Raw genomic sequence first — 13,629 nt, forward strand, 5'->3', positions numbered from 1 at the left:
TCTCATATCTCAAATTCATCATTTCCTTTCTGGCATTATTCCCATGTATGTACTTCAATTATTCCCTTTCCTGTTCTTACTCTCAATAGTCCCTTCGTCATTGATGCCTGCACTTCTTCCTTAATTTCTCTTTTTCAGTTTTTTTCTTTATGGTCTTCCCAGGGACCTCAAGAAGATATCATTCAATCCCACATGAAAGCAAGAAAAAAATGTATGAAAGGAATGACATGCCTGTAATAAGAAAATACTGTTTTTAGTGTTTGAGACTTTATAAGAGTTTGGAAAGGCTTTGAAATTCCTATGTCTTCCATTCAGAATTTCCATCCTTATCCTTTTCTTCAAACCTCAGTTGTTTTTTTCTTGACTGAAATCAACATTACTTAACATTTTTCCATTGTAAATATATTTTAGTGCCATTATAAATTAATGTGGACTAGATTTGGAAAGCTAGTAATCATATATGTCAATGTCAGAAAAGAAACTATGTTTCAAATTAAAAACTGGTGTCCACGTATAATTTTTCAAAAATTTCAGAACATTTCTTTCAAATAAATATAGAATAAATATGTGCTAAAGATTTTTTAAAATTCATTGAGGGGAACCAGCAGTATGGTAATGCCAGTTTTAAAGATTATGAGACAGACATAAGTATGTATAGTCATTGAAAGAAAGAATACTGGGCTAGGATTGTTAAATTAGAGCCAAAACTGTTTATCACATAAAACAATAATTTTGGGGGTGACTTTTTATATAAGACAGAAATCATTAGCATTTCTGCCAGATGAATTCATTCCTACTGGTCAAATTCATTTGCATTTATGTCAGTTTTCTACAAGTTCCTCTTTCCCCTCACAGAGATGTAAAATACCCTAATCCATAGTAAATAGTGAGTTAAACAAAGATTTCTAATTTCCCTTGAAAATTAGATAATCCTTGGTTACCTGTTAGATACTTACAAAAACTTTTTTTGAGGTTGAAAGGTAATATAAACCTATTATAGAAAGTTCAAAAAACAATTTAAAAAAGAGAGAGAGAAAAAGCAAAACCCTTAAACCACTACACAGATGCGGCCACTATAAATAAGATTCATGTTTCCTTAAAGTGTTTTTTTTTAATATTTTTAACAGTGGCGTCATTGTGGGGGAAAAAATTAGCAGGCTGCATTTTTCTTTTTTACTTACTGCCATCTATCTTATCTATTTTATTATATAATGAAAGTGTCCCATAAACATTTTAATGCCTATGTAATGAATGGTCATTTTTTGTATCATGATTCTTTTCACTATTTTTCCTAATTCTAAAATTATTTATTTATTATGAATAAACAATTCACTTAGTTATTATGAATTTTTTCAGAATACAGAAAGCATAGATAGTAATGTAATGACCAGTGGTGTAGGTACGACCCAGTTTAAGAAATAAGATATCACTCAGAGTTGTTGCCTCCCCCCCCCCATTAACCCTTTCCAATCATATTCCTGTCCAGATGGAAACATTACCCTGCATTTGGTACTCGTTTTCATATTTATCTTTATACTTGTACCACCTACATAAAGTACATAGTATTTTTGCATATTGTCAAACTTTATACAAATTGTGTCATAGATTCTTAAGGTTCTGCAATTTTTTTGTACCTACACAATGTAGAGAATTATCCATGAACATAGTTGACTTATCAACCATGTACTGTTGTTGCTGAAAAGTGTCTCCAACTTAGTTTATCCACTTCCCTGTCAATATTCATTGAGGTGGTTTCCAATTGTTTTACTATACTGTCCCAGTGTTGCTAGGGACATTCTGTACCTATGCCTCCTGTGTACTCACAGGAGGGTTTTCATGAGTTATATATTGAGGAATGGGAGGCCAAGCAAAGGGTACGCTCATCTCTAACTTCACCACGCCCTGCTAACTCTCCAACGCAGTCGTACCAATTTATACTCCCACCAACAATGCATGAAAGTCTAGTTGCTCTACATTAGGAGTCAGCAAACTTTTTTCTGTGAAGGACCAAACAGGAAATAATTAAGCCTTGGAGACCTACGCGGTCTCTGTCACAACTACTCAACTCTGCTGTTCTAGCAAAAAAGTAGCCATAGATGACTCATAAATGAAGGAGCATGACTGTGTCCTAGTAAACATTTACTTAAGGGCACTGACATTTGAAATTCATGTGATAATCTTCATGTGTCACCAAATACAGTTCTTCTTTTGATTCCCCCCCGCCCCCCAACCATTTAAAAATGTAAAACACATTCTTAGCTTGCAGGTTGTACAAAACCGATGGCTGGCTAGATTTGGCCTGTGGGCCAGACTTTGCCAACCTCTGCTTGACAGACTCACCGAGATCTGCTATTTTCATAAACGTTTCCACTCTACTGGGTGTGAAATGGTATATTGTAATTTTGATTTCTATTTCCGATTGGTACTGCATTAGTCAAGCATTTCATCATAATTATTGGCCGCTAGGATTTTCTTTGATGATTTACCTATTCATGTTTGTTTATTTTTCCTTATCCTTTTAGATTGTGGGTCTTTTATTTATTGACTTAATAGGAGTTATTTCTGTTTTGTGGCTCATAATCCTTTGTTATATGCTTTGAAATGTTCCCAGAATATTGTGGTTATCATTTCACTTTTTAACGGTATCATGATGAAAAGAAGTTTTGCATTAAAATGAAACTTATTTAAGTGGTACTCATTTGACCATGTGAAAAAATGTTGTATTTTTCATATACATTGTGAAAGGTGACCACAAGAGAAAGATTATCACTTTCTAGTAGGTAAAAAGGAAATATTTCTACTTTGGGTGGGAGTAGAAGAATGCTCTCACTTTTATCCCAGACTTGTTTTCAGTCCAGTGGTTTCCTTGAATGCTAGCTAGCAGTTTGTCAGTTGTGCGACCTGTCGTTCTGCAGTGAAGAACGTATCTTTAAGCACTGGCTGTGCATCTGATATAAATAAAACGTTACTCTGCTTGCACAAGTGTGCAGGCTTCCCTCTTCCAAGTCTGCGAACGTCATTCAGAGTAGAAAAAGACCCTCCCACTTGGCGTTTGTTGATTGTCTTTGATGGGCTCCTCTGCCCGCCCACGTGGTTCTGGGACAGAGAGAGCTTTTGTAATCAGGAGAACTTTAGAAAGTCACACTGGCTACGACTACACACCCCAAGCCATCCAGGGAAAGACAAGCAGTTGCTATGCTGGTCAGCAAAGCAAGACTTGGCTGCCTTGAGCTTTTTTACTGAGTTCTTCCTCCTGTGAAGGTTGCTCCCTCTGGCGAGCTGGGCCCACGTGGACCTGGGCATGCTTGAAAGCCGCCTCATGTCTCCTCGAACTAAGAGCCTCATTCCTGCGGTAAGCATACGGGCAAGGAGGCAGGCCAGCCCCGCGATTTGGTTTAAGGAAAACAGGAATGGACTGAATTGTTAATGAACTGAGCTAAAATCACATCAGTTGCTTCACTTTCTGAAAGTTTTACTTATCTTGCCAGAACTGTTGTCATTCACAGTGTTATTAGGTAAATGTCTAGGTGGTTTAAGCAAGTAAAACTGTATCTTTGGTTTTAAACTGTATCTTACTGTGATCAATGTAGTATCTGGAGAGAGAGAGGGAGATAGCAGACAGAGAGTAGAAATGAAAATGCTTTTTCCAGCTGTAGGCAGTCACTTGTTGCTTTGTGGGTCCAGCTGACAGCCTCACCACTGAGCTTGTTTCTAAGACCTTTTTAATGTAAATTAGGGTGATTTGACTTCCTGTGTTACTGTGAATTAAGATTTGATTTATCACATTAAAATTTTTTTTGAGTTTAATGAAATACAGAAATGGAAATCTAATGTTTAAAATACTGATGCACAGAGCTTTCCAGCACAATAAATAATTGGGTGTTTGGGTGTTTGGGTTTGGTTTAGAGCTTTTAAAGAAAAGATCATACTATCGGTGCCCTTCTTTGGAAGGAAGGCTTTGGAAAAAAATAATAATTCTAGGAACCAAATGTAAACCGTAGCCTATAAAAATCATAAGGTTAGAAACACCTGTGCTAATAGGACATAGAAATATTTTTAAATCAATAAAGTACAGCTCATTTGAAAAGGCTTTCCAAGCTAACTCTTTTGTTTCCAGTTGTTCCAACCTACACTAAATTTATTTTAACAGAAAAAAAAAATTGCTAAGAAATATCTGTATGTGGTAATCCTTTGCTCTGTGTTGTATCATATAGCACAATCAGTAAACTTCTATCACATTTCATTTTAAATTTTCTAAAAACAGAATTTTTCCTTTCTTGTGTTGGCCCCAATTAAATTTTGTATACCACAGTTGTATTTCTTTAGGCTCTGACCAGGCTGGCGATGTATACACTAATGAACAAGGATTTCTGGGTATTCAACATTTCACACAAATTTCTGGGCTTTTCAAATGCCACTCACCTTTAATTCAGAAATTGGTTTATACTTGTTTATTTGGAAGGACGTCTGGAATCATCACTTCCCATAAATTTGCCTGCTATCTAAGATCTAAGATCATTATCGGACACGCAATAGCTAGAAATCCTTTCTGCAGAAGAATTCCATTATGAAGTAGGCAAATGCATCATCCAAAACCCATATTGGCAAGTATCCAAATTGCCAAATACGTTCCACTGGTCATTTTGAATATTTTCAGCCATGAAATTGGGCACAAAAATGTCACTGTTATGTAATTAGAATGTCAGTCTATCTTATTCCAAAATAATTACTTTTGAAATAATTAATTTATCCTCCAGTTAATTTCAGTTCTGTTTTGAAGTATGGGAATCTACCCAGGGATGTTTATCCTTCTAAGCTACCTCCTCTATCTCAATCCTAGATTTGTATTTCCTGTGGCCTAGTCACTTCTCATTTTCACTAATATTTAATGTTTGATTAGGGCTGATAAGTGCATGGATTTTTGTTTTAATGGTTAAGGTTTAAAATAAGTCTCTATAGAGACTTTATTCTATTCCCATTTAACATTTTCATCTAGTATTCTCAAAGTTCCCCAATAATGACAGAGAATTTTCTTTCAATTTGGACAATAATATAAATGGAGAGAATTTTAAAAAATATGTATATATGTATATGGATGTATGTCTATGTATTATGAAATAACTTTTTAGAATGCTGAATAAACTATTAATATGTGATCTTCATTTTTCTTTTAGTCCAGTACAATTTCAATTTTTATGTCAGTTATACTTTTTAAAGTCACTACAAACCCCAAATGCATGAAAGCACATTTAGAAATCATACATTTTATTCTCATCTTGCATTAAAATGAAATTACTAAATCAATGCAATTTTTTTATAGATGATTACTTTTTCAGTGTCAAAGGCAAAAAAAAACACAAAACAAAACAAAACAAAAAAACCCAAAATGACTAGTGTCAAATACGCTTTTTACCTTTTTATGACTTCTGGTATTGTTACATTATAAGTTTCTAGAACATAGACTTTATGACTGCACTTGTGGGCCAATATCCTTAGACCAAGATGGCAACTCCCTCTAGCTCCTTTCCTCCAAACAAAAATGATCTTTCCAATTTATGCAGGTTTTTCTATTTATTTATTGTATTACCTATAATTTCAGGTGTTTTTTTTTGACTATGGTTAAAAGCAGAAAAAAACTGAAAAAATTATGGATCCAGTTAGACTTGACTTTGAATACTACACCAACACCTTACCAGCTGTGTGCTTTGGCAAGTTTCACCTTCTCTGAGGCTCGATTTCATCACTGTAAAATTAGGAATAATAACATCTATGTTTGAAGGTATTTGTGAGAATATTTCTCACAGTGCACATGGACTGCTTAGCACAGGACATACAGTGGTATCACATGCTTGCATTTTCTGCAATGACCAATAATGAAAGAACTTAGCTCTGAGATCCCAAACTGTGATATCCAGGAGAGGCAGCAAAGGAAAAGTTCTGAGTTGTTTTTTATTTACATATTGGACGAGAGATTAAAGTGAATAACTCCATGAAATGGGAGTCCTAATTGGGTATCCGTGGGCCCAATAAGAGAGGGCTGGAAGGGAAGGACAACTATAAACCCTCTGAATGCAATACCCATCTATGTGTATATGAATATCATCTAGCTTCAGCAGTTTCTCAAAGTGGCCCTCGATTCCCAAATGGCAAAGCACCAGAACTCCTGAATGGGAATAACCCTGAGAGCACAAAAAAGATTATGGAGGTTAAATAAAGAAGTCTAGTAATTTTTGAATTATTATTCTTCCTTTTTGTTTACTTTTACATTGCCAAAGAAGTTGAGAAAAAAAAGAGAAAAGAAAAGAAAGTTAACATGTGGCTGTGTATTCCCATATATCATAAAAGAAATGATGGTCTAAAGCTACAGCTTTCCACATCACTTTTTAAAGTATAATTTCTATTAAATGGCACTGTTACAAAGGCCTGGCGGCTAATATACGTATACGGGGATGCCTTCAAGGATGCAAACAGAGATGCTGGCTTTATCAGCTGGAGATGCCACAGTGTTTGATGTCACCTTGCCCCATAAAACAGTTTGTGGGGAAAAAATTTGTGCAATCCCATTAGAGATTTAAATTTTATTTTTATTGTTAAAATTGAAAAAAAAAAAAACAACTTGAAAGAGAGCTTTACGTATCAAACTAGTTAATTAAAAGTTATTAGTATTAAATATAGAAGAAATATTAAAGGAACTATGTAGGAATACAACACAATTTTACCACTTTTGGTGAAATATTTTTATTCTGGCAAATTGCGTTCTAGTCTTTTTCCACAAGACTACATATTTTTATAGTTGTAACTGTGGCATACAGAATATTCTGGATTCTGCCTTTTTCCTTCAACTATATTTTGAAATCAAACTTTTTAATCATAGAAGGATATAGCATTGTGTGGTTTACCATAGTTTGTTCAAATAAAATAATCATTTATTGTTAGACTTTTAGATAATTCCATAATTTTGTTTTTACAGATAAAGAGATCTGTCATAACAATTTTGAGCATATAGTTTTGGGCTCTGTTAAATAACTTCTTTGAGATACATTCTCAGATGTGGAATTATTTGCACAGTGAATGGGTTTGAATGTTCCTCTGTTTCTGGCTATAGCTTTTCATATCTTTTCGCAAAGTGATTATACCAGTTGACAGTGTCAGCATAATATTACTAATATGCTAATTTCATCACAATGCACCCCTCATTAGCTATTAATAATTACTTTAAAATGTAAGTAATTACACAACATTGCTTTAATTTCTGTTTAAAGTACTAGCAAAGGTGAACATTTATCTGAATATTTGTATATTTTTTTGTATCTCTGTGTAAATTATTTTATTAGATTTCCTGTGTTTAGATTCCAATGTTACTTACATTTGTTAGACACTAAAAGTAGCTCTTTACAGAATCAACTATTAGACAGTTTACCCCTATCTACTCCCAGTTATCAAAATATTTTCTTTCATAAAAATTGACCTTATACTGGGGGTGCCAAAAAAATGTATACAAGTGGACACTTTGGTCAACGTTGCCCAAGCAATAGTTCGCCATAATCTATTGCTTGGGCAACGTTGACCAAAGTGTCCACTTGTATACATTTTTTTGGATGGTAACCACTTTGAGCACCTCTTGTAATTGCAGAAGTGAAACATGACTTGTATTCATCTTCCATTATCGGTATATATTGAATAGTACAATTTTAATAGTTCTTTCGTTTCTTAAAATGTGTATACATTTATTTTGGCACCCTCGTATTTATATTGCTACACCATGCTGATATCACTAAAGGGCACTTTAGTGTGAGGCAATAGAGCTATTAGTTTGATTAGAAATCGACACTAGACCAGTCAGAAGATTAAGCCTTAATTTTGGAAAGTAGAACCAAAAGCTCTCAACTTTATTCAGATATCTAACTAATTTTCTGCAGAGAAGTAATAACTATGATAAAATAAGAAACAGACCATATCTGAATCAAGCTGTAGTTAACATGAGAAGTGTATTCTGTGTCACCTTTACGTGCATAGATTTTGCACTGTCAAGAAAAGCATGAACCAATAAATTGTCATGTTGTGTATTGATTCAGGGCTGTCGGAGCCCAGAAGAGACTAGGTTCCTGTGGGGCTCCCCCTTCCAGCCAGGGGGCCCATCTCCCCACTCTTCCTATAGGGTTGGGGAACTGAAATTTTTTATACTCTTTTGGTAGGGGGCCTTCTGTCATTTTTGAACTTAATGTACTATTATATCATTTATTAACCTTACAAACAGTACTAACTGCCTTTAAATCTTGGTCCAGTTGTATATTTTTGCTAACTGTCAATGGCATTTTAGGCATCAGAGAAGAGAAAAATCTGACATTTTAGAACATATCTAAGATCCTTGTATATACTACCAAGACATAAAGTAGATATGTCACAGTCCAGAAGGTTCTACACCCTCTGATTCAAGTGCCCCATTTACAAAGTCTAGTTTGTACCATCCTGGGTTACTAATCCTAGTTACACAGAAAAAAATGGCTTTGGTTTGAGAATGAGACAGGATGGACAGAGCTCACTGCACTGAAAGAAGAACAAGATTTTATTCTTGATTGTAGCTCTAGTTTCTTTGTTTGGGAGCAGTTGATCAACATCTCTAGGCTTGTTTTATTACCTATAAAATGAAAGTAATAATTCTTATTTCTCCGTTGCTCGATATGGGAGGTTCTAAAGGCCCACAGGGGGTAATAGAAAATACCGAAAGCATCTCAAAATAGCCATTTTAGATTTGTCTTTTTTGAAGCCCTAGTAATTGCTTGAAGAATTTACCTACAGTATTAAAATGTATTGCATTTTAAACCTCATATCTTGTTTCCTTCTTCTCTCTCTCTCTCTCTCGCTCTCTCTCTCTCTTCCTTTTGGGCCTCTCCTATCTTGGCTCCAACACAGGAGATATTTTTACAGCATGAAACCTGATAAGCCTGAGAGCCTTCCTGTTGGATCCAAGTTTATGAGCAATTTTTGTGAGTTAGTTTAATAAGGTTTAATGTTCAATAAAAACACATGCTTAGAACTTCCCAAGGCTAAGTTCCACATCACCAGGTTTTGCATATCATCTACAGCTCAGATTCCAAGGCTTTTACATGCAAAAAGTACAATTATACTACTGACTTTCATATTTACCTATATAGTCACCTTTACTGATGCTTTTTATTTCTTAATGTAGATTTGAGTTACTGTTGAGAATTCATTCATTTCAGACTGAAGGTCTCCTTTCAATGTTTAGTGATGAATTTTTTGGTTTTGTTTATTAGGATGTGGCTTCGCTTTTGCTTCATTTATGAAGGTTAGTTTTGCTGGATATAGAAATTACGTTGATGGTTTTAATGAGAGATAAGCTGTTCATCTTACTCAGGATCGTTGTTTCTCTTTCTTCATTCAGGATGCTTTGTGTTGCTTTTCAGCAGTTTGATTTTGATGTTTCTAGGTGTCGATCTCTTTGAGTTTCTCCCACTTAGATTTCACTGGATTTCTTGGATGTGTAGATTAATGTTTCCCTACAAATTTGGTAAGTTTTCTGCTATTATTTTTTAAAATATTCTTTTTCCCTCTCTATCTTCCATTGTGTATATGTTGGTATGCTTGATGGTATCCCACAGGTTTTGGGGTTCTATTCATTTTTCACTGGGCTTTCATAGTAGCTTGTGAATAATTAATGCCAATTTGATGTCTGAGTGTTTTTTAAAAGAAGCTTATATATGCATCTACATAGAGAAGTATGAAAAAGAAAGTACCTCGTGTTATTTGCAAAAATATTTATTACCTAGACATGGTATGTTTTGAGTACTCCCCAGGAGAAGTTAAATATGATCTCTGCTTTTGAAGAAATCACCATTTATTTAGATAACATAACAAGATAAAAATATGTATGCAACATTGCAAATATTGAGGAATAAAGAACCATGAATCTCTATACTCATAGGCAGCATAAATATTTAGAGAATCCTCAGGGTAAAAGATTGGTTGAAAGTTCAGAAGTTGTGGAATTCAGTTCAACTTAACAACAATTAAAAAATAGGTTTGTCAACTGTCTTTTTAATGTGTTTTACTTAAATTCTGTATGTTTTGCACTGTAGCTAGAGTTAGAGGTCCAAGATAACTACGTGGCTGAATTTGAGCTCAATAAAACTTTATATTTTAAACACATCTCCAAACTGTCCCTTCTTTTTTCTATTTCACATGAAGGATAGGAATTCATAGGCCATTGAAGGAGGTGTGAATAAAATTCAGGGTTCCCAGAAGAGCCATCACTTGATTACTTCTGTGTAGCTTTTGAGAGATGTGATGATGTAGCTGGAACAACTAATTGGTGGAGATGTTGAAAGTTGTTTGTTCAAAGAGACCCAAAAAGAACAGTTGTCACTGAACTTTAGGTTAATAAAGCTGCGTAAGCTAATAAGAAATAGTTTGTGTGATACTATATTGGCCCCTATTGCTGATACAGTATCTGTTTTGGGTTGACAAAATGTATATTTGTTGAATTTCTATAGCTGAGTGGGAGTGCCTGCCTTCTCTGGGACTATTTTTCAATCTAGCAGCATAAACCTAGCACCCATGATGCCATTAAAATTGAAGGCATCATGTTAAGTGAAATCAGCCAGTCACAAAAGGGCAAACACTTTATGATTCCATTTATATGAGGGACCTGGAAGAGGCAAGTCCATAGAGACAGAAAGGAGAATGGGGGTTGCCAGGGGCCAGGAAAGAGAAAAGAAATGGGGAGTTAGTGTTTAATGGGTACAGAGTTCCAGTTTGGGATGGTGAAAAATTTCTGGAGATGGATGGTAGTGATGGTTGCACAACAGTGCAAATGTACTTAGAGCCACTGAACTGTACATTTAAAACAGCTAAAATGGCAAATTTTATGTTATCTGTATTTTACCACAATTTTTAAAATGCAATTAAAAACAGTCCTTAGTAGGCATGTGCTTGTTTGCTACATGGGGCCTGATGCTTTATATATATGATCTGATGTACCCTTCACAGCAACCCAGTGAAGTAGGCAAATTACTATGTCGGTTTTACAGATGAAGAATCTGAGCACAGCAAGGGATGTCACTAGCTTAGGGCCACACAGGTGCCAGTGGCATAAGCAGGGTTTTTGCAGGCCGTTGAGCAGCCTTTGGTGCACACACATACAGACCTGCTGTGCACAACTTCCTTCCTTTTTCCTTTGTCTCTGATAATTGTGCTCTTTCTGCTATTGCAGCCTTGCTTTAGGAATAGGGACTTAGCTTCATGGGGCTCCTTCTTGACCTTTGAGCCCTGAGTGTCCTGCAGCAGAAGGTAAGGCCACCCACCAACCCTCCAGTAGCCAACAGGCCTTGGCAGCCTTTCCAGAAGTAAAACCAAAGTCCAGCTGCGTACTTACCTCTTAGCAGAGTTCATGAAAATCACCCAACTGGCTTGCTTGTGAAGATAATCTCAAAATCCACTCATGCTTTAAAAATCATCTTAACCCTCTCTGAACAAGCCACTTTTATTAAAATGTTGTTTCATCTTCTAGAATGATCCATTAGAAATTTTAAAAATGAGCTGTTTTTTCTTTATCGTTATGTCACAGCTACTTTTCAGAAAAACAAGTGCCCAGACTCATTCCCATAAGGGAATGTATATAAAAGCCAAGTAAAGGCATTTTCGTAAAGACTACATATATACCATTCTTTTTCCTCCTTTTTTTTGTTTTGCTGAAATCTATGTTTACAACCAGATTTCATATAAGATTTTTTTCATTTGTTTTTGGTTTTATTTTGTTTTGATATGTTTGTTTTACATTTATAGGCTTTGGACTAATTATATACTATATCTCATCATCCTGTTGGGTTACAGATTAGAAGATAATTCTGTAGTAAAATTAATCTCATAAAACAAGAAAGGTGCTTGGGGGAATGGGACTAGGTCAGAGATCTTAGCTGGTTCTGCTACCTACTCACTGTGGCCTCTTTACATTCCTCTATCTATATTTTTTAATCACCCAATATGATGAGCTTGAAGACTACTTGCTACATCCAAAAATTTCAGTGTCTTTCAAAATCTTGTTGGGATCCCATGCTAGTCCATTGTTCCTATTTTCTACCTTTTTCATTCTAGCATGGAAAACCAGATGGTCTCTACCAGCTGAGAGAAATAATGTCCAACTCAGCATATTTGCATAATTTTCTCTCTGCCCTTAGTCTGGAACAAAGGAAACAAAATAATAGGTCAATATCATGAATTAAATTAAGTTGTTAATTACGGAATTAGGAAACTTTAATATAACTTAAGATTTCAGAGTCCTATTTCTTTCAAGGTTGTAGAGTCCTTTGTAAAATTCAAAGCTGTTTCCTGATCAGTTTGTCAGTTCAACAAGTCAAAATGCTGACAGTTTTTACAAACCTAAGGAAAATAATTGTGACATTTAAAATACAAATATAGACTTGCAGAATTTCAAATCGTCTACCCTCGTGCTGCTCTCTCAAGTCCAGTTCAGTTTCTCCTAATAAGGATGTTGAACCTGCTTGCACGGCTCTGACAGATGACATTTTTACAGATCTGTTCTTTCTGTGTGTTCACTGCAGTGTCTGAGCTGAACAGGCTAGACAGACTGGTGTTATTCACCGAAGGAACATTTTAGCACCTGAGTCAGTGCCATTATTCTCCATTGTTACCCTTAGGAAAGATACTGCCTGTTTTTGGTATTCGTGTTTTCTTTCAGATTGCAAGAGTTGAGGTGACTTTTACACATCATGGCCCCTTACAGGCCTCCTCTGTGAAGCAGGAAAAATCATGACATCTGGTCCTGTTAATTCTTATGACACCGGGAGAACATAATTGCTTTATCACAAGGGGCTCTGAAGATAGCACATGTCACCACCGTATGAATGCTCTTAGGTTATGGAATGTAGTCAGTGACTAACGTTATCATGGCAGTAGAACAGAGAACAGTAGGATTGATAAATTGTGAAAGAGAAGAGTAGCCAGTAATAATCAGTGAATGATAAGCAAGTGCATGGCTTAAAAGCATTCCAGGAGTGCTATTTATAAGAACTCTTATTTACTGGGTTTTGGTCCCCGTTTGTTGCTTTGGAAGAGTTTCTCTTAATTAGATTAGTCATTTTTCAAGTCTATACTTCATTGTTATATGAACAACAGGGAATACGTGTGTTCAGTTGCAGAACTGTGTTTCAATACTGAAGGGAACCATTTCTTCGTAGCATTTCATAGTTTTTAAGGGAGAATGTTTTACATATAATATTTAGCACAGTTTGAAATTGTCAGCTGGTATATTTGATTTACTCATCCTTTGAGCAGATGAAGGAATATATACATTTGTATCAATAAATCTGTAAAAGGAATATGGAGGCATATGTTGAATCTATCAAACATACTCTATCATCTCTAGTAAAGTTGTAAACTGTAGTAATATTTTAATGAGGCTATTTTTCTTATTCATGAAATGTTATGTTTGACAGCAGAAAATGTGATGTGCTTAGTAAAAAGATAATGAAAGATAAAAATCTTATCTTTTTTATTTTTTTTAGAGAAATGAGATTCCTAAACAATAACGTGGCCTAAATTTTTATTCTAGATGAGCTTATATTTTTAAAATTGAGCTAGACTTAAAAA

At 35.1% G+C, this 13,629-nt stretch overlaps 1 protein-coding gene across 6 annotated transcripts in view; it reads left to right on the top strand.

The window, feature by feature from the left end:
- Window positions 1–13,629, top strand: part of CACNB2 (calcium voltage-gated channel auxiliary subunit beta 2) — a 327,268-nt gene that overhangs the window by 166,648 nt on the left and 146,991 nt on the right. Inside the window, exon 1 of one of the 6 annotated variants that reach the window (XM_019752075.2) lies at window positions 3,151–3,352. The exons of the other annotated variants lie outside the window; for them this stretch is intronic. Coding sequence (XP_019607634.1) covers window positions 3,302–3,352 — 51 coding nt within the window. The 5' untranslated portion in view covers window positions 3,151–3,301. Of the gene's footprint in view, window positions 1–3,150; window positions 3,353–13,629 lie in introns of those variants that run through there. 6 annotated transcript variants of the gene reach the window in all.

Source organism: Rhinolophus sinicus, linkage group LG02 (assembly GCF_036562045.2).
Source record: "Rhinolophus sinicus isolate RSC01 linkage group LG02, ASM3656204v1, whole genome shotgun sequence".
Lineage (NCBI taxonomy): Eukaryota > Metazoa > Chordata > Mammalia > Chiroptera > Rhinolophidae > Rhinolophus > Rhinolophus sinicus.